The sequence below is a fragment of the Saimiri boliviensis genome, chromosome 2 (genome assembly GCF_048565385.1).
Source record: "Saimiri boliviensis isolate mSaiBol1 chromosome 2, mSaiBol1.pri, whole genome shotgun sequence".
NCBI classification, from domain to species: domain Eukaryota; kingdom Metazoa; phylum Chordata; class Mammalia; order Primates; family Cebidae; genus Saimiri; species Saimiri boliviensis.
Genome location: NC_133450.1, coordinates 189,959,773 through 189,981,917, shown reverse-complemented (window position 1 = coordinate 189,981,917; position 22,145 = coordinate 189,959,773). Strand labels below are relative to the sequence as shown.

The following is a 22,145-nucleotide window of genomic DNA, read 5'->3' as shown; positions in this document are numbered from 1 at the left end:
AAATTTAAGAAGCTGGGCTAAATCCGAGCTGATGCTAGCCTTTAAAGTACTTCCCAGCTTTCTAAACCCTGGCAGAAGTAAGAATAATGATACCATATGAAGCATGAGAGGACAGAAACAGGAGACTCAAGAAGCAGGATCTCTAGCAGTATGCCTTTGATGGCAGAGACTGCAGTCAGTGATCGGCCTAAGGTCTGCACACATGGCAATGGCAATTTGTCCAACGAGCTCTGTTGAAGGTGGAGTGCTGCTGCCTGTACCTCCTCATCATCACTGTTGCTTGAGCACCGAAGAAGAGTGGCCCAGCCTTTTGGGTGCAACTGTAAGGATGTGATGCAGTTTCCATGGTCACTCTCACCAAGAACTTCAGGGGTTACAACTTCAAGACTATTTCGTGGTGACACTCCTGAGATAAAAGAAAATGAGGATGTGGGATTTGTATTATCAAAAAACTAAGTCAGTTCATCAGAGTTATTTCTGGCAGCTAATGCTTTCATTCCTTAGTCTGCCCCTTATGCTACCACATGTTAAAGAGCGTGGTACTCCCCAAGGTATGGTGTGTGAGCTTTGGTGGAAGGGAGGGGGGTGAAGGCGTGGGGAAAGTGTATAAATAGACTGAAAGAATCCAAGTTCCTGCAGCAGGTTTCCTCACTGACCTAAGGCCAAGGCAAAGAAGCTGACTAGGGATTCTTTTATTTGGATCTTATATATCAGAATGCTCTTTATTTAAGTAAGAACCAAAGTAATGTTGACATGAAGGGACTCTAGAAAGGTAAAAGGTAACAATTCTCATCTCATTGTACCTGGTGTTTTCTGGTCCAGAGAAGGAAATACTTGGAAGCCATGAAGATTGCCTTTAAGCAAATAAAAAGATCAGGACTTATGCAAACCCCCCACCCCCCAACAACAGCACTATAAACAAAAAATAAAATTCTGGAGATGAGGAAGGACACCTCACATAAAGGCATGTCAAAACAAGGGATGAGAGACACTGCCAACCGTCTTCCTGGTGACTCTACTATGCCCCTTCATTTCCTTCTACCTAACTCCCAATGAAAATGACTGCTGGAGTAAGCCACTGTTACCAGTGGGAGTATATTATATCCTGTGCTCCTTGGAGGTTCCTCAGGAGCTGGTAAAAGTGGGAAACCATGTGTGAGCTGAGGTGGAGATAGGGTGGGGAAGACTGGAGGTCAAGAGCCTTCCTAAGCTTTCTTTTATATATATATATTTTTTAAAAGCCTACAGCACCCAGTATTTCCAGGCAGTCTCCCATCCAAGTACTAACCAGGCCCAACCCTGCTTAGCTTCCGAGATCAAATGACATCAGGCACGTTCAGGGTGGTATGGCTGTAGACCCTAATTTTTCTTGAACCAGAGCTACTTTAATTTTAATTGGGCTACATCTCAAGAATCCACAGCAGATTTCATGTCAAAAATAGAGTTCTAATGCCGAAATGCATTTGAAAGCCTCTGTTCTATACAGCTATTATATCTGCCAAAGGATACTGTTAACATACTCTGACATTTGAAAATCCAAAATTTCCAACATTTAGAGCAACTTCACCTATAAGCCTCACCTTCTCTCATGTTTTCCCCCTTTTCACCCTCTCATTTTTCTCCTTCTTCCTAGCCTCCTCATATATCATCTCTTCCCTCATTCTCAACTGTGTGTGGCATAGAACTGCTGTACATTTGTGTTTGTGTTTACCACTGGTCAATAATAAGCAAGCATGTTAACTATTCTTTTCTTCTTAAATTAAGGTTCTTTTTCTTGTGGATGGTGTAGTCAATCAATAAAGATTTTTCTCAGTGATTATTAGAAGCCTTGACTTGTTTCCCATAGCACAAGTAGAAGGAGAACAGGAAGAATCTGCAAAAGATGTTTGTGTTACAAATCAAAGAAAAAATGTTATACTTCTGGGCATAAATCTTTAAAAGAAGGAGTCTTTAATCTTAAAGTGAACTATCACAGACTTCAATATCTGTCCACAGATGCAAGTGGACAGGCCATAGGTTAGGTTAGAAAGAGCTCTTAACTCATTCTACTGACATAAGTAGCCATGCAAGATAACCAGCATCTACCAGGCAAAGCCACCCAGTGATTAGAAACACAAATGAGAACTCTATTTAGTCTCTGCCCAAAATATCAAGGTAGAGATATGTCTATCTCCAAAAGTAACCCAAAATGAAAAAAAAGGCCATATCTGGCTCTTAATACTCAGTTCACAGAGAGAAGAATAAACAATAAATGCTATAAGAGCTTAGATGTGGATTAGTTTGAAGAGGAATAGTATGTGGAATTTGTATAGGTAGAAACCATTTCAATTGTGGGGTGGAAGGTATAGGGCCACAATGGTAAGGAGAAAACTGGGAAATACAGAGTGGGGCCAGATTGTAGCTCAGTTTATCCCACAAACACTTTGAAGCTGTCAGGCATTGCACAGACAAGAAAATGGTAGAGCAAAAAGCCTGAGGGGAACCAGGTGACTTTCACAAGTACCTGACAATTCATGCCTTATATTTATACAGAGCTTTCACATGCATAGTATCATTTAATTTTCACAACAATCTTGATTGAAATAAACATTTCCAAACTACTTCCTCTCCAAACTAAGTCCAGCTAATAAAACCAAAGCTAAAATTCCATTAAAGATTTAACTCAAGATATTCAACTCCAGAGACTCTCGGTTAGCTTTCTGAAGATGATGACTGAGGGATAAATCACCTCATCTCCATTGCTTTTATTTTTATGGATTATAACCAATTTAAAGCCATAAAATTGGTTTTAGTCAGTCAGATTGGCAGAATCTGTTGTTACAAGATTATAAAATCCAACTTTTAACCTACCTTCTCTTTGAGAGGCTCGTGACATGTGTTTCTCAGAAGAATTAGAATCACTATGATGACAAGGTGAGCCAGAAACTCTAGGACCAGAAGAACTTGATGAAGTGGTCAAATCTTAAAAATATAAAAAATTACGACAGTAAACCTAGCATAACTCTGGGAGTGGCTCTTAACTTTTTAATTACTCGAACCATAGTTTTAAAATTTAAAAAATAAATGCTCATATAAAACTGGCCTATAACTAAGACTAAGGAAGGCAAGACAGCTCTTTGAAGTATTCTAAGATCTAGTCCCTTTCTGAATCTTTTATGTCAAAGACTTGACTATATGAAATAAAAATGAAAAAGAAAACAAATAATCATAGGAGCATCTTTGGATCCTCATCATTTCTGTACTAAAATGTGACCAAAAAAAATTCAATGAAAATGAAAACTAAGCTCTTAAACCTATAGTTTAATGTTAAAATAGGGTCCAAACAACAGGTCCATTACCAGAAACATTAAGAGATTCTTCTTTAAGTATACCAAAAACTTCCATTATCATTATTGAAATTATATGAATAGTCTTTTTTTTTTTTTTTTTTTTTTTTTTTTTTTTGAGACAGAGCTCTTGCTATGTTGTCCAGGCTGGACTCTTAATTCCTAGGTTCAAGTGATCCTTCTGCCTCAGCCTCAGCCTCCTGAGTGGCTGGGCCTACAGACGTGTGCCACTATACCAAGTTTATGTAAATACCTTGAGATGTGACACAAAATTTACATTGAAAAAAATAAAATGAGTATCAGGTAGTGGAATCTGATCTATTACTCAAAATAGCAATCTCTATTTCATCATCACATTTTGCTAGTGGTCCCATGCCTATGTTAGGGATTCATACTAGTCTAATTTCCTGTAACATTATTTAGTGTCAGAATTATCCTCAGAAGACTGAAAACCTGGCAGGGCGCAGTGGCTCACGCCTGTAATCCTAACACTTTGGGGAGGCTGAGGCAGGTGGATCATGAGGTCAAGAGATTTAAGACCATCCTGGCCAACATGGTGAAACCCCATCTCTACTAAAAATACAAAAATTAGTCTTTTTTTTTAAGTGGCTGTAGTCCTAGCTACTCAGGAGGCTGAGGCAGGAGAATCACTTGAACCCGGGAGGTGGAGATTGCAGTGGCCCGAGATCATGTTACTGCACTCCAACCTGGCGACAGAGTGAGACTCTGTCTCAAAAAAATAAAATAAAAATAAAAAACCTTGTGGGTTTTTGAGTTCAAACAGGCCAACTAGACATTCTAAATCACTATTTCTCACTAAGCTAGAGTTTCTTACCTTTTTTAACTTAAAAGGCAAATTTGAATCTAAAAGAATTATACTCATATATTTATGAAATCGCTTGTTTGCAAGTAAGTTGGTAAAACTTAAATTTCTATTTTTACCAGTTACACCAGGCAACTGCAGTACAACAATGTCTGTACTTTCCCAAAGGAATCTTCCGAAGTAGCCCTGTGTACATAGGGAAAGATTCCAACCTTTTTTTTTTTCTTCATTTTCTTTCTTCCTTTTTTTGTTTGTTTCTGGACACAGGGCCTCTCTCTGTTGCCAGGGCTGGAGTGCAGTGGGGCACAATCATGGCTGGCTGCTGCCTCAGCCTAACACGCTCAGGTGATTTCCCCCTGCCCCAGCTTCCTGAATAGATGGGACTATAGAGGCATGCCACCATATATGGCTAACGTTTGTATTTTCTGTAGAGACAGGGTTTCACCATGTTGCCCAGACTAATCACAAATTCCTGGGCTCAAGCAATCTGCCCACCTCAGTCTCCCAAAGTGTTAGGATTACAAGCGTGAGTCACTGCACCTGGCTAAATTTTTAAGTTATTTGTAGAGATGAGGTCTCCCTATGTTGCCCAGGCTAGTCTTGAAATCCTGGGCTCAAGCGCTCCTCCAACCTTGGCCTCCCAAAGTGTTGGGATTACAGGTGTGAGCCCCCGCACCTGGCCACAGCCATATGAAGCTGCCTTTTAGTAAGCAATTTATTAGCAGTCTGTTCCAAATGCTTACGTCTTTTTTCCCCTGGATTTTAAATGATGGGTATGTCTCCAGATCAGTCCCCTCTTTCCCAAAGGTAGATGAAATACAGTCTTTTTAAAAATTACATAATGTTGATAAAATACAAAACTTAAGTTTTTCTGAACCCTAAACTCACTTAAGTCTAACAAAATCCGCAATGGGAGAAGAGACAGAGCTTTAGCAAGAGTGTTTAGAGAGTAATGAGATAAGATGGGACCAGCTGCCTGTGTCTGGACATCTATAAGTCTAGGGTACAGATAGACTTGAAACTAAAACTCTATATTGACCATGACTTAATAAAAGCTCTGCTCCATTCTAGAGGGCTTAAGATCTTGTGCCATTGTGAGTTTTTGACATAGTGATGATTCAAAATTACTGATGAAAAGATCCTGTGGCTAGCATACAGCCAAAGAAAGTATTTTTAGGGTCAGCAGTTATTCCTCCTAGTCCACTTGTAATTCAGAGGTACATACCAATGATATGTCAGAGATACATACAAATCATTATACTTGCTTGGATAAAAAGCCATCACTGAGCTTTCTGAAGAATGCCTAATTGTCTTCCCCTTTTCCTGCTATCATTTTTGGATAAGAAACATATATCGTCTCTATTTTTGAGATTATTGAGAAAAATCTTTTTGGCCAAGAAAGAAAAGCTTACCTGAACTTGAAGTAGTTCTTCTTGCTCTTAAAATGGGATAGCTGCCTACTTCTAAAGACTTGGTTAAGTCAAGGTCATGCAAAATTAAGAGATATCCAGAGGATGTTGAAATCAACATTTTGGAACAATCTGGTGTTAACCTCATTCGCATGAGAAACCGTGTGTGAAAGAATTTCTTATGTGGACACCCATCTTCTGTATACCTACAGGAGAAACCAAGCCAACAAAATCTGGAGTTATCATAAATATAATGGTTCAGTAATAATCACATCTTTTTGTCTTTCAAAATAAAATTTAGGGAGGATGAGGAGAGCTTATCAATGGGTTCAAAGTTACAATTAGGAAGAATAAGTTCTAGGGTAATATATTGCACAGTAGGGTGATAATCGTTAATAGTAAGATACAGTATATTATAAAATAGCTAGAAGAGTGACTGTTACATTTCCTCACCACAAAGGAATGATAAGTGCATGCTAAATACTGTTTTGCTCATTATACAACAGACATGTATCAAAACATCAAGTTGTACCCTATAAATATGTACAGTTACAATGCATCAATTAAAAAATATTTGAGGTTAGGCATGGTGGCTCATGCCTATAACCCCAACACTTTGGGAGGCCAAGGCAGGAAGATTGCTTGAGACTAGGAGTTCAAGACCATCTTGGCCGGGCGCAGTGGCTCAAGCCTGTAATCCCAGCACTTTGGGAGGCCGAGGCAGGTGGATCACGAGGTCAAGAGATCGAGACCATCCTGGTCAACATAGTGAAACCCCGTCTCTACTAAAAATACAAAAAATTAGCTGGGCATGGTGGCGCGTGCCTGTAATCCCAGCTACTCAGGAGGCTGAGGCAGGAGAATTGCCTGAACCCAGGAGGCGGAGGTTGCGGTGAGCCGAGATCGCGCCATTGCACTCCAGCCTGGGTAACAAGAGCGAAACTCCGTCTCAAAAAAAAAAAAAAAAAAAAAAAAAAAAAAGACCATCCTAGGCAAGATGGTGAGACCCCATCCCTATAAAAATTTTAAAAATTAAAATAAATTAGCTGGCCGGGCACGGTGGCTCAAGCCTGTAATCCCAGCACTTTGGGAGGCCGAGGCGGGTGGATCACGAGGTTGACAGATCGAGACCATCCTGGTCAACATGGTGAAACCCCGTCTCTACTAAAAATACAAAAAATTAGCTGGGCATGGTGGCACGTGCCTGTAATCCCAGCTACTCGGGAGGCTGAGGCAGAAGAATTGCCTGAACCCAGGAGGCGGAGGTTGCGGTGAGCCGAGATCGCGCCATTGCACTCCAGCCTGGGTAACAAGAGCAAAACTCCGTCTCTAAATAAATAAATAAATAAATAAATAAATAAGCTGAATGTGATGGTGTGTACCTGTAGTTCCAACTACTCAGGAGGCTGAGGTGGGAGGATCACTTGAACCTAAGAGTTTGAGGCTGCAGTGAGCTATGATCATACCACTGCACTCCAGCCTAGGTGACAGACAGATAGACCCTGTCTCTATTAAAAACAAAAATCAAACCTTCAAAAATGAGACATCTTTCCAATATATTTTACTTTTTATGTTAATAATCATTAATATTTAAAATAATACATGTTGTTTTAATTGTGAACTTACAATATTATAATTATTAAATCCAGAAGAAATATAACACTAATAGCCCTGTGGTCACAGAAAACAATTTTTAAAATTAATGTCAGTTTACATGCATATTTTTGATGCAGATAAGAATGATCAGTAGACTGGGTGTGGTGGCTCACACCTACAATCCCAACACTTTAAAGGCTGAGGTTGGAGGATCGATGGAGTCCAGTAGTTCAAGACCAACCTGAGTAACATAGCAAGACTCTGTCTCTACAAAAAATAAAAACTTAGCCGGAGACTAAGGTAGGAGGACGGCTTGAGCCTGGGAAGTGGAGGGTTCAGTGAGCTATGATTGCGCCACTGCACACCAGCCTGAGCATATAGCAGGATATAATTCTATGAAAAAAATATAATGAAAATATGAGTACCAGAAGAAAAAGTTGTAAAACTTTTAGCTGTTAAAAAAATAGAATTTTAAAGTCAATGTATATGTAGATTTACATACATGCTTAACAGTCCTTTTGCTCATCATTCCTTCATTCATCTCCACATTCCTTTTTTGATCTTTTCTTTCTGAAGTGTATCCCTCAGATTTTTCTTTTCTTTTCTTTTTCTTTTTTTTTTTTTTTGAGATAGAGTTTCACCCTTGTTACCCAGGCATTGTGCAATGGTACAATCTCGGCTCACTGCAACCTCTGCCTCCAGGGTTCAAGCGATTCTCCTCCCTTAGCCTCCCAAGTAGCTGGGACTACAGGAATGTGCCACCATTCCCTTGGTAATTTTTGTATTTTTAGTAGATATGGGGCCAGGCTGGTCTCAAACTCCTGACTTCAGTTGATCTACCTGTCTCGTCCTCCTCCCAAAGTGCTGGGATTACAGGCATGAGCGACCATGCCTGGCCAGAATTTTTTAAAGTTAAACTTTGTCCAGGTAAATTATCTCACCTTTTATTGTTCTGAAAATATATATATATATATATATTTTTTTTTTTTTTTTTTTTTTTTTAAGACAGAGTTTCATTCTTGTTGCCCAGGCTGAGTGCAATGGCGCGATCTCGGCTCACTGCAACCTCCACCTACCAGATTTTAATGCTTCTCCTGCCTCAGCCTCCTGAGTAGCTGGGATTACAGGTGCCTACCACCACATCCAGCTAATTTTTTGTGTTTTTAGTAGAGATGGGGTTTCACCATGTTGGCCAGGCTGGTCTCCCAACTCCTGACCTCTGGTGATCTACCACCCTCCCAAAGTGCTGGGATTACAGGCGTGAGCTACCATGCCTGGCCTGTTCTAAAAATCTTTATTTCACACTTTTTTTAAGAGACTGACTTGGTCTCCCTCTGTTGCCCAGGCTGGAGTGCAGTGGCACAATCACAGCTCACTGTAACCTCAAATTCCCAGGCTCGAGGGATCCTCCCACTTCATCCTTTCCAAGTAGCTGGAACTACAGGTGTGCACCACCACTCCTGGCTACTTTTAAAATTTTTTGTAGAGATGAGGTCTTGCTATGTTTTCCAGGCTAGTCTTGAACACCTGGTCTCAAGTGATCCTCCCACTTCAGCCTCTCAAAGTGCTGAGATTATAAGTATGAGCCACTATGTCCAGCTCAACTCAACTGAATAAAAGTTTAGCTGAGCATATAATCTTAGGTTGTTATTTCTTTCTGAATATTTAGGATAATGTTCCACAGGGTTCTAGCTTCCATTGTTACTGTTTGTGAGTCTATTAGTCTGACGTTACTTTGGATAATTTATCTTTTTTACCCCCTCTGGCTAATCTTCTGTCTTTAGAGTACTGCAATTTCATTGGTATATGTAAATTTGGATCTCGGCTTATTTATTTTTACTGGGATTTGTTCGACTTTCCAAGTCTTAAGATTCATATTATTCATATATTCTAAAAGTTTCTCAGTCATTATTCCAATATTGCCTCTCACTGATCTTCTCTCTTCTTTTGGAGCTCCAAATACATGTTTCAGACATTTATGTTGGACTCTCCTTGTCTTACAACTTGCTTTTTCATATTTTCTATCTTTTCATTTCCATATGTTATATTCTAAGTAACTTTTCAATATCTATCTTCTAATAGATTTTCTTCTTCTTCTTTTTTTTTTTTTTTTTTTTTTTTTTTTTGAGGCAGGGTCTCACTCTGTCACCCAGGCTGGAATGCAGTGGCGTGATTGATCTTGGCTTACTGCAACCTCCGCCTCCCGGGTTCAAATGATTCTCCCGCCTCAGCCTCCCAAGTAACTGGGATTACAGGTGCCTGCCACCACACCTGGCTAATTTTTATATTTTTAGTAAAGACAGGCTTTCACCATGTTGGCCAGGCTAGTATTGAACTTCTATCCTCAAGTAATCCACCTGCCTTGGCCTCCCAAAGTGCTGGGATTACAGGCATGAGCTACTGTGCCCAGGCCGTTTATGCCTTTATTTTAAAATTTGCTTATTGTCTAGGTGCAGTGGCTCATACCTGTAATCCCAGCAATTTGGGAGGCTGAGAGGGGAGAACCACTTGAGCCAAAAATTAGAGACCAGCATGGGCAACATAATGAGATGCTGTCTCTACAAGCAAATTTAAAAGTAGTGAGGCGGAGTGGCATACACCTGTGGTCCCTGCTACTTGAGAGGCTGAGGTAGGAGGATGGCTTGAGCCCAGGAGGTCAAGGTGATAGTAAGCCATGATTGTGCCACTATATTCCAGCCTGAGCAACAGCGTGAGACCCTATCTCAAAAAAAAAAGGGGGGGGGTTTCACCATGTTGGCCAGGCTGGTCTTGAACTCCTAACCTCAAGTGATCTGCCCGCTTTGGCATCCCAAAGTGCTGGGATTATAGGCGAGAGCCACCATGCCAGGCCTAAAAAAAAAATTTAATGGTGTACTTGATGTCTGAAATATTGTAGAATGGCTAAATCAAGCTAATTAATATATATATAACATTACCTCATATGCTTAGCACTTATGATAACACTTTAAAATCTACTTTTAATAAACTTCACTTATATATTATAACAACAGTAAATTGTCATTAACAATGGTCATCATGTGCTACAATATAAATCTCTTGAACTTATTCCTCCTAACTGAAATTTTGTATTTTTTGACCAACATTTCCCCTCTACTGTACTCCACCCACCTTTCCCCAGTCCCGGCTAACCACCATTCTACTATATGCTTCTATGAGTTTTTGACTTTATTAGATTCTATATATAAGTGATATTTGTCTTTCTGAGCCTGGCTTATTTTGCTTAATATAATGTCCTCCAGGCTCATTCATGTTATTGCAAATGATAAAATTTCCTTCTTTTTTAAGGCTGAATAGTATTTCACTGTGTATATTACAACATTTTTAATATATTCATTCATTGATGGATATTTAGGTTAACTCCGTATGTTGGCTATTGTGAATAGTGCTGCAATGAACATGGGAGTGCAGATAACTTTTTAACATAGTGATTTAATCTCCTTTGGATATATACCTAGTAGAAGGATTGTTGGACTTATATGATAGTTCTTTTTTGATTTTTTGAAGAACCTCTACTGTTTTCCATAATTTATATCAAATGGCCTTTGTTAACGCTAACTCTGATAATTTCTCTGAGGAATTTCTAAGATTTTATATATAGATCAGGGGTTAGAAAACTTTGGCCTATGGGCCAAATCTGGCCCACTTACTGATTTTATTTATTTTTTGTAGACAGGCTGTCAATCTGTTACCCAGGCTAGAGTGCAGTGGTGCAATCATGGCTCACTGTGACCTTGAACTCCTGGGCTCAAGGGATCCTCCTGTCTCAGCCTCCTGAGTACCTGGGACTACAGGTACACATGGCCACAGCTGGCTAATGTTTTAAAATTTTTTTAGAGATGAGGTTTCACTATGTTGCCCAGGCTGGTCTCAAACTCCTGGGATCATGCAATCCTCCTACCTTGGCCTTGCAAAGTGATGGGATTATAGGCATGAGCCACTGTGCCTGGCTACTACCTGGTTTTATAAAGAAAGTTTGTATGAACACAGCCACATCTATTTATTTATGTATCATCTGTGACAGCTGAGAGACCATGTAAGTCCACAAAGCCTAAAATATGAACTACCTGGTCCTTTACAGAAATAGTTTGCCAACCCTTGATAAATCATCTGTGAATAATAATGTTTTCTTATTTCCAATGCATATGTAATTGTTTTCTTCTTTCTTTTATTGCACCAACTAGTACCCTCCCCTACTTCACCCCATGACACTGATGAACAGTAGTGGTAACAGTGAGCAAGTTCTCCTTCCAGATATTATGGAGAAAACTTCTTAAGGTTCACCATTTAACAATGTGCTGTAAGCCGGGCATGGTGGTTCATGCCTGTAATCCCAGCACTTTGGGAGGCCAAGGTGGGTGGATCACCAGTGTCAGGAGATCGAGACCATCCTGGCTAACACGGTGAAATCCCATCTCTACTAAAAATACAAAAAATTAGCCAGGCATGGTGGCCCATGCCTGTAATACCAGCTGCTGGGGAGGCTTCGGCAGAAGAATCACTTCAACCTGGGAGGCAGAGGTTGCAGTGAGCCAAGATCGCAACACTGCACTCCAGCCTAGGCGACAGAGCAAGACTCTGTCTCAAAAAAAAAGAAAAAAAGAAAAAAAAGTGCTGTTAATTTTTTTAGTGTATACTTTTGATACATTTCCTACATTTCCTTCTGTCTCTAGTTAATGATTCATGAATTTAATTGAGGCATAATTTACATGCCATAAAAAGTCACTCATTTTAGGTGTAAAGTAATTTTTGATTAAATTTACAGAGTTGTGCAATCATTGACACAATCCAGTTTTAGATCACTTCATCACCTTAAAAGATTCCTCCTACCCATTCTCTGTTCCCAGTCTCAGCTCCAGGCAACTACTAATCAACTTTCTGTCTCTATAGATATATTCTGAATATTTCATATAAATAGACTCATACAGTAAGTAGTCTTTTCCAAGTTGGCTTTTTTCACCCAGCATAATTTTTTGAGGTTCATTCATGTTGTAGCATGTATCAAGTCTTTGTTCGTTTTCACTGCCAAATATTATTTTGTTGCATAAATATAACACATTTTGTTTATTTACCACTTGCTGGATATTTGGATTGCTTCCATTTTTTGCTTATTATGAGTGCTACTATAAACATTCATGTACAAGTCTTGGTGTGGCCATATACATTCATTTTTTCTTGAGTAGATAGCTAGGAGTGTGATTGGTGGGTCTTACGGTAACTCCATGTTTAACATTTTATGAAACTGCCAAATTGTTTTCTAAAGTGACTATTTGATTTTACATTCCCATCAGCAATGTGGGTTTCAGCAATGATGGTGCCAGTTTCTCCAAACCCTTGCCAATACTTGTTATGGATTAATAATATGGAGTCTTCTATTCCATGAACATGGACTACCTCTCCATTTATTTACATTACAATTATATTCCCTTTGGCAATGTTTTATAGTTTTCAGTGTACAAATCTCATACTTATTTTGTTAAATTTATTCCTATGTATTTTACCCTTTTTGATGCTACTGTGAATGAAATTGTTTTCTTCATTCATTTTTGGATTGTTCATTGCTTATAAGTAGAAATACAATTGATTGTTTATATTAATCTTGTATATCTTTTCAATTTACTAAACTTGTTTCTTAGGTCTAGTGGATTTCTTGGTAGTTCCTTACTATTTTCTATATACAGAAACATATCTCCTGCATATGAAGACAGTTTTACTTCTTCCTTTCCAATCTGAATGTCTTTTCTTTCTTTTTCTTACCTGACTGCACCTCCAGTGCAATGTTGTACCTCCAGTATAATATCAAATAAAAGTGGTGAGAGCCTTGCTTCCAATCTTAGGGGGAATGCATTCAGTCTTTCAATGTTAAGCAAGATTCTTAGCTGTTGAATACATTCTCTTTTATGCCTGGTTTTATCACAAAGAGATTTTTGTCAAGTGCTTTTTGTCTTGATCATATGGGTTTTGACCTTTATTAGTATGATGTATTATATTAACTGATTTTGGTAGTTAGAGCAATCTTGTATTCCTAGGATAAATTCCATTTGGTGACGACAAAAAATGTTTTACATATATTGTTAGCTTTGCTAATATTTTGTTGAGGATTTTTCCATCCGTTTTTTCGTATTATTATTATTATTTTTTTTTTTAAAGACAATTTTGCTCTTGTCCCCCAGGCTGGAGTGCAATGGTTTGATCTCAGCTCACTGCAACCTCCCGGGTTCACATGATTCTCCTGCCTCAGCCTCCCAAGTAGCTGAGATTACAGGCATGTGCCACCCACCACACCTGGCTAATTTTTGTATTTTTAGTAGAGATGGGGTTTCACCATGTTGGCCAGGCTGGTCTCAAACTCCTGACCTCAAGTGAACCACCTGCCTCCACCTCCCAAAGTGCTAGGATTACAGACTTGAGTCAACACACCTGGCTGTGTAGTTTCTATTCTTACAGTGTCTGTCTGGTTTGGTATCAGGATAATACTAGACTCAAAGACTGAGTTGGAAAACATCCTGTCTCCTCTATATTCTGGAAGTTTATGAAGGATTATTATTATTTACTATGTAAATATTTGGTAGAATTATTCAGTGAAGCCATTTGATTCTGGGCTTTTCATGTGGGAGTATTTTTAAATTACCAATTCAGGCCAGGCATGGTGGCTCACACCTGTAATCCCAGCAACTTTGGGAGGCAGAGGTGGGCAGATCACCTGAGGTCAGGAGTTTCAGACCAGCCTGACCAACATGGTAAAACCCTGTCTCTACTAAAAATACAAAAATTAGCCAGGGGTGGTGGAGGGCACCTGTAAACCCAGCTACTTAGTAGGCTGAGGCGGAAGGATCACTTGAACCCAGAAGCCAGAGGTTGCAGTGACTGACTCCATCTGAAAAAAAAAAAATTTACCAATTCAATTTCTTTACTTGCTGTAGGTCTATAAATCTACAGATTTTCTATTTATCTTAAGTCAGTTTCAGTAATTTATGACTCCCTAGGTATCTTATCTGTTCATCTACGTTGCCTAATTTGTTGCCATAAAGTTGCTCATAGTATTCTTTATTAATCCGTATGATTTCTGTAAGGTTGGTTATGATGTCTCCTTTCTTTTGTTTTTAATTATGATTAAATGTTGAATCTTATTCCTCATTTGAAACAATCATACAGGTTTATCCACTTTATCTGTTAATGTAGATAATTATATTAATATAATTTCTATTGATAAACTATCTTTTCATTCCTTGAGTAAGCCCAATTTGGTCATATTTACTATATTGTAGGGTTCAATTTCCTTGCATTTAGAATATTTATATTTAGATTCATATTACAGATTGGCCTTTCTTTCTTTCTTTTTTTTTTTTTTTGAGACAGAGTCTTGCTCTGTCACCAGGGGCCAGGCTGGAGTGCAGTGGCACAATCTTTGCTCACTGCAACCTCCACCTCCCAGATTCAAGCAATTCTCCTGCCTCAGCCTCCCAAGTAGCTGAGACTACAGGCTCATGGCACCATGCCCAGCTAATTTTTGTATTTTTTTTAGTAGAGATGGGGTTTCACCATGTTGACCAGGATGGTCCCGATCTCTTATAGATGATGCAAGGAGAATTCCCTTTTTCAAGAATCTGATCAGTTTAATAAAGTTAGAATGTTCTCTTATTTGCAGTATTTGGTAGAAGTCACCTGTAAAACTGACAGACCTGCTCTTTTGTTAGTACTGTAGGTAGGTTTTAATATATTTTTTCCATTTCTTTAATGGGTATGGCAGAGGTGATATTCAGAATATTTAAATAACAAGCATTGCATGAACACTTGCCAGTCAGAATAGATGCAGATGGCTGTGCTTGAACAGGGTGCTAGAATGGCCATATTGTCTAAGGGGGACTTTTGCTACTGAATCATGGGAAGGTTTTGAGGGAGGTATCCCTAGAAGAGGGGCCTGGGTAGTCACTGGGTGTCAGAGGGTAACTCAGGGCAGTGCCTTTATACCAATTAGTATGAAAGAAGTTCAATCTTTTAATAGTATTTCAGCTAAACCAGTATATAGTGGCTAAATATTAGTCCTGGTAATACATCTATTTCAGGTTTTCTATTTCTTCCTTGGCCACTTTTGCTAAGGTGTATTTTTTTAGTAAACTGCCTATTTCATCAAAGTTTTCAAGTATATTGGCATAAAGCTTATCTATCACTTTATTCTATATTGTTGTCTCCTTTTTTATTGCTGGTATTAGTTATTTGTGTTTTTTATTTCTAGATGAAATTTGCCAGAGAATTGCCTATTCAATTAGCTTTTTTCAAAGAGCAGGCTTTTTTTTTTTTTTTTTTTTGAGATGGAGTTTCGCTCTTGTTACCCAGGCTGGAGTGCAATGGCACGATCTCGGCTCACTACAACCTCTGCCTCCCGGGTTCAGGCAATTCTCCTGCCTCAGTCTCCTGAGTAGCTGGGATTACAGGCACACACCACCATGCCCAGCTGATTTTTTGTATTTTTAGCAGAGACGGGGTTTCACCATGTTGACCAGGATGGTCTCAATCTCTTGACCTAGTGATCCACCCGCCTCAGCCTCCCAAAGTGCTGGGATTACAGGTGTGAGCCACCACACCTGGCCCAAAGAGCAGGCTTTTAAAAAACCTCTATTATATTTTCATTTTTAACATCATCAATTTTGTGCTTTTAAACATCATTTCCATACATCTACTTTCATTGGGTTTATCCTTTTAGTTTTTTCCAGTTTTTTGAGTAAGATGCTTAGTTCCTCAATTTTCAACCTGTATTCAGTATGATTTCTTCTTTGATCCATAAATTATTTAAAAGTGAGACTAAGTCCCTAAACATAAGAATTTTTAATTCTTAACTAAAATGGTACTAAGATCAGGGAAAATGGTTTGTGTGATAATAGTTCTTCAATACCAGCTGAAACCTACTTTGTAGTTCAGTACATGCTCAATTTTTATACCTGTTCTAAGTTCACTTCAGAGGATGTTTTTACTAGTTTTTGGGAGCAGAATTCTAAATATGTGTAATATATCAAACTTATTAATAAAATTAAAATCCTCCACACCCTTATCCATTTTTGTCCCTTTTTTTTTTTTTTAGACAAAATCTCACCGTGTCACCCAGGCTAGAGTGCAGTTCCAAGATCGTGGCTCACTGCAACCTCCACCTCCTGGGTTCAAGCGATTCTCCTGCCTCAGCCTCCCAAGTAGCTGGGATTACAGGTACACACCACTAGGCCCTGCTAATTTTTGGGTTTTATTTGTTTTGTTGTTGTTGTTGTTGTTTTGAGATGAAGACTCACTCCATGGCCCAGGCTGGAGTGCAAAGGTGCAATCTCGGCTCACTGCAACTCTATCTCCTGGGTTCAAGTGAATCTACTGCCTCAGCCTCCCAAGTAGCTGGAATTACAGGCACCAGCCACCATGCCTGGCTAATTTTTATATTTTTAGTAGAGATGGGGTTTTGTCATGCTGGCCAGGCTGGTCTCAAACTCTTGACCTCAGGTGATCCACCCACCTCAGCCTCCCAAAGTACTGGGATTACAGGCATGAGCCGTCACACCTGGCCTAATTTTCGTATTTTTAGTAGAGATGGAGTTTTCACCATGTTGGTCAGGCTGGTCTCCTGACCTCAAGTGATCTGCCCACCTCAGCCTCCCAAAGTGCTGGAATTACAGGCATGAGCCACTATGCCTGGCACATTTTTGACTATCTTATCTATTAGTAAATGAGAGAATGCTGTTAATATTTTCCACTGAGATGGGGATTTCTCACTTCTTTCTTGTAATTCTGTCTACTTTTTCTTTTTCTTTTTCTTAGCATTTATATTAGCTAGATACTTTTGCTTTTTATAGTTTTATACTATGCTTTTAGGTGCATATAAGCTGATAATTCTTTTATATTTTATGAAATGAATCTTTTGTTAGAGAACCTTTTTATCAATAATAATGATTTTTGCCTTAAAGTTTATTTTATCTGCTATTAATGTAGCTACAACTATTTTGTCTTTGATGAATAATTGTTTTTTTCTCATCCTTTTACTTTCAACTTTCCCAGGTTTGTATGTTTTAACTGTGTCCCTCACAAAGAAAATATAGTTCTGACAGACTTTAACACTATTTTTAACTGGACAGTTTAGTCCATATATGTTTATCACAATTATTAATATTGGATTGAAGCTTAGGTCATCTGCCTAACAGTTTTATGCTTTGTGAAAAAACAAAAAAAATTTTTTCCTGAAGTTCAGGAAACTCAATTTATAAGCCAGTTTTCATCATTAACTATATGCCTTGCTCTCATTCTTACATAATTTTCTCCAACATTTTTAGTTGCAGTATATGACTAGTTTTGTGCTTCCCAATTTACCTGTTCTTTTGAATAATTCTCTTTTTTTCCTTCCCTTCTCTGCTTGATTAATCATGTTTTATTAGTTTTTTACCCTCTACTAATTTGGAAGTTATCATTTATATTTCTATTCAAATTTTATTTCTAAATTGCAGTAGACAAATTCATTTAGTAGGTATGCTTGTCTTTGTCTAAAGACGACCAACAGTTTTGTCTTCTACTCAAAGAGTATGGATAGCTAGAAATCTCTAAGAATAGCCCCTCTCTTTTTACATATGACTTTTAAAAAGAATATTTTAGAAATAATGGCCACACACAATGGCTCATGCCCGTAATCCCTGTACTTTGGGAGGCTGAGGCAGGAGGATCACTTGAGCCCAGGAGTTTAAGACCAGCCTGGGCAGCATAGCGAGACCCCCTCTCAACAAAAAATAAAAAATCAGGGGGGCATGAATGATCATGGTATGTTTACTACATTATCATTTCACCATGGCTAGCAAAGCAGGCATATTTTAATTATTTTTCAAACCTCAACTCTTTGAATGTCAGTTTCTTTATAAGGAGACATTTTACTGGAATGTTTCACAACAGGCATAACTGGCATTTTAGGTGGGACAATTAGTCCACTGTGCACACTGACCTGTGTACTGCAGGATGTTTAGGAACTCTGGTCCTTGCTGACTAAATGCTAGTAGTTATCTCTCTTCTCCCATAGTGACAACCAACACTGCCCCAGGCTTTATTTCCAAACATTCCCTTTAAGATCAGTACCACTCCAAATGAAATCTACTCTTTCAATGCATGAAAACAAAGAACAAATATTACAAAATAAATGTATGTAGAATTGGAGGAACAAAAAATGAGAAAGAGTTTAGTTTCACAGGAGAAATAACAAAAATATTTTTTCCTTAAATTCAGGAAACTTTATAAGCCAGTTTTCATCATTACTAGTTGGACTCCTTCCTAAATAATTTTTTCCACAATTTTTAGTTACAATGTATGACTAGGTACAAGTAACAAAAGATATCATCACTTTTTGATTGTTTTTCCTAAAGCCAGTTTCTTTCTTGAGGCTAGGACAGAACACTGAATTTGTTCACCATCTTTAAAAAACGTTTTCGTTCATAATCCTAACATGATCTCCTATTCACAAACCTGTTAGTGTCCCAAATAATGACATTTCCATCAAATCCTGATGTTACTAAGAGTCTTGTATTAGTATCATATTCGATGTTCTTCACCCAGCTAGTGTGACCATGTAAAGTGCATACTTTGGTGTTCAATTTTCTCAGATCCCATAGTGCTATTGTAGTGTCATCAGAGCAGGTAGCAAACAGCCGGTTATCAAGAAATCTAGAAAAGCAGAAAAACAAAACCCTGGTTCATTTAATCTCTTTTTAAAGGAAACTTGATTTAAGAAACAGTCACTATATTACCTAGTGAAGAAATAAAGAAAAAGGACTACATACTCACTATATAAACCCAGTGACCCTGATATACTATAAGAAGTATACTTCACATAATCACAGAGCCAGGATACTATGCTTTAATGACAGTCACATTGCAATTGGATCCATTTGCTTTAAATTACCGATTTTTATTTGGAATTGAAATAGGGGTAAGTGTTTGGAACACATTGGAAAACAGTGATAGAAGGGAAAAAAAGAACTTGAGAATCGGTATAGGAAACAAAAATGATGAGAGAGAATTTAATAGGAGATAGAGGAAGTTTTGAAGCCTTGATTGTTGACAGGGACAAAATACACATTATCAAAATCATGAGAAAAATTTGCTGTGCTACAAGGAACATCTTTTTCTATTTAGAACACATTTACATACAAAAATTGCTAAAAGAATTGCCATTATTTTAAATCTTTTAACTCAAGGTTATTTCCCAAATAATCTCTTAGCAACATTTTTTTAGGACCAATCAAGATTAAGAAATAGACTTAAAATACTCTATAATTCAGACTTTTTATTATTTTACACTAACTTCTCAATCCTTAGTGACAATATATTTAATACAAATACTTAAAAAATAAACAATTCATACTGAATTTTCGTTTAACATTAGAGTGCTTTCTTTAATGCATGCTGTTATCCTAATCTCTTACAGAAGAAATGAATTCTGGCACTTCTTCCAAGATAAATTTACATATAATTGTCAGAAATCAACCTCAATATCCACATATACCATAATGACCTTCCTGAAATTGATCATGGTTTTCAAATGCCAGGCCTTTACACAGGTTCTTTCTGTTACCTGAAACAACCTTCCTTCTGTCCACTGATCTGGCTAATTCTTGCTTTCTTTTTAATACAGTCATGTGTGGCTTAATGATGGAATACATTCTGAGAAATGTGTCATTAGGTGATTTTGTTGTTGTGTGAACATCATAGAGTGTACTTACACAAACCTAGATGATACAGCCTACTACACACTGAGTAGTATGGTATATAGCCTATCATTCATAGGCTATAAATGTGCATAGCATGTTATTGTACTAAATACTGTAGACAACTGTAACACAATTGTAAGTATTTATATATCAAAAGATAGAAAAAATATAGTGAAAGTACTGTATAAAATATTTAAAATGTTACACCTGTAAAAGGCACTTACCTTGAATGGAGCTTGCAGGAGTGAGAGTTGCTCTGAGTAAGTCAGTGAGTGAGGATTGAGTCAGTGTGAAGGCCTAGGGCATTACTGTCTGTTATTGTAGACATTATAAACACTGTACCCTTAGGCTACACTAAATTAATTTAAAATTTTTTTCTTCAGTAATAAATTAACATTAGATTACTATAGCTTTTTTACTTCATGAATTTTTAATTTTTTAAACTTCATTCTTTTGTAATAACAGCTTAAACACTAACACATTATACAACTGTACAGAAATTTTTTTCTTTATATCCTTATTTTATAAACTTTTTTATGTTAAAATGTTTACTTTTTAAACTTTTTTGTTATAAACAAAGACACACATTAGCCTAGTCCTACACAGGGTCAAAATCATCAATATCACTGTCTTTCACCTCCACATCTTGCCTCACTGGAAGGTCTCCAGAGGCAATAACACACACAAAGCTGTCATCTCCTGATAACAATAACTTCTGGAATACCTCCTGAAGAACCTACCTGAGGCTGTTTTACAGTTTACTTTTTTTTTTTTCCTTAAAAAAGGATTACATTCTAAAATAACAATAAAAAGTATAACACAGTAAGTATTAAGCAATAGGAACTTTTCAGCTCCATTATAATCTTCTGTTGTATATGGCATCACTCACTGAAACATTATAATATTCTGGAACCACTGTTGTATATGGCGTCACTCACTTAAACGTTGTTACGTGGTGTATAACGGTATTCAGCTGTTATCCCCTCCAGGAATCCTTCCCTGTTTAACCAGCCTGGTAGACCTATCAGTTCTCTGAGTTCCCAAAGCATTCTGGGAGCTTCTATTGTAATACTCAATATTATACTGTAAGGAACAACTTTACAAGGCTATAAACTCCTTGAAGGCAGAAAGAACCTGTCTGCCTAGGCTCATGGTTAGATCTGCAGTATATAATACACATGATGCCAGACACATATGCATTCAACAAATAATTATAAAATAATATATAAAATAAATGAAAGAGGAGTTCACTGCCCAGCAGAAAAGACATTGTAACTACATAATTACACAAAATAATTGTGTGGAGGATGGCTGGGAAAGACTTCATGATGGTATCATTTGAATTGACTAAAAGATGAGCAGGAGCTCCCTAAGTGGTCAAAGAGTAAGCAAAGGTGGCATGTACGGGGATGGTGTCCCTTGAGAAGCAGCAGTTAGGAGTGCTGTGTGTGGGAAAGTAGAGATGAGTAGGGAATACCTTACATATTTATTCTATGGTGATTTCCAGTAACTATTTTTTAATTATAAAAATACATTTCCTGGCCAGGTGTGGTGGCAGCTCATGCCTATAATCCCAACACTTTGGGAGGCCGAGATGGGCGGATCACTTGAGCTCAGGAATTCAAGATCAACCTGGGCAACATGACAAAACCCCATCTCTTATTTTAAAAAGAACAATAACAAAAAACATTTCTACTGAAAATACTTTTAATGAAAAAAAAAATCCATCACAAAAATAATCACTTTCTTGATGTTTAGCTTAATTTATAGGTTTTAAACCTAATTCTTTTAATTTTTTATTTATTTATTTTTTGAGACGAGTCTTGCTCTATCCCCGAGGCTGGAGTGCAGTGGCAGGATCTTGGCTCATTCCAAACTCCGTTTCCTGGATTCAAGTGAGTCTCATGCTTCAGCCTCCAGAGTAGCTGGGATTACAGGTGCCTGCCACCACACCCAGCTAATTTTTGTATTTTTAGTAGAGACAGGGTTTCACCATTTTGGCCAGGCTGGTCTTGAACTCCTGGCCTCAAATGAGCTGCCCGCCTCAGCCTCCCAAAGTGCTGGGATTATTGTGAGCCACCACGCTCGGCCCTGATGATGCTTTTTAAAGTAAAACTAGTTCAATGACTTCCATATTTGTCAGAAATTTTGTGACTGAGACTGGGCACTGTGGCCCTTGTCTGTAATCCAGCACTTTGAGAGGCTGAGGACAGCCGATCATTTGAATTCAGGAGTTTTAGACCAGCCTGGG

The 22,145-nt window shown here is 38.0% G+C and overlaps 1 protein-coding gene and 1 pseudogene across 2 annotated transcripts in view; both read right to left on the bottom strand.

The window, feature by feature from the left end:
• Positions 1-22,145, bottom strand: part of DCAF10 (DDB1 and CUL4 associated factor 10) — a 63,170-nt gene that overhangs the window by 8,327 nt on the left and 32,698 nt on the right. The window contains exons 3-7 of one of the 2 annotated variants that reach the window (XM_010350794.3): positions 18,651-18,848; positions 5,562-5,764; positions 2,851-2,961; positions 804-854; positions 261-406 (exon numbers count right to left, since the gene is read on the bottom strand). In XM_010350794.3, coding sequence (XP_010349096.1) covers positions 261-406; positions 804-854; positions 2,851-2,961; positions 5,562-5,764; positions 18,651-18,848 — 709 coding nt within the window. The remainder of the gene's footprint in view (positions 1-260; positions 407-803; positions 855-2,850; positions 2,962-5,561; positions 5,765-18,650; positions 18,849-22,145) is intronic. The other variant, XM_003940059.4, reaches the window with a different exon arrangement.
• Positions 1,240-1,358, bottom strand: LOC120366524 (5S ribosomal RNA; annotated as a pseudogene).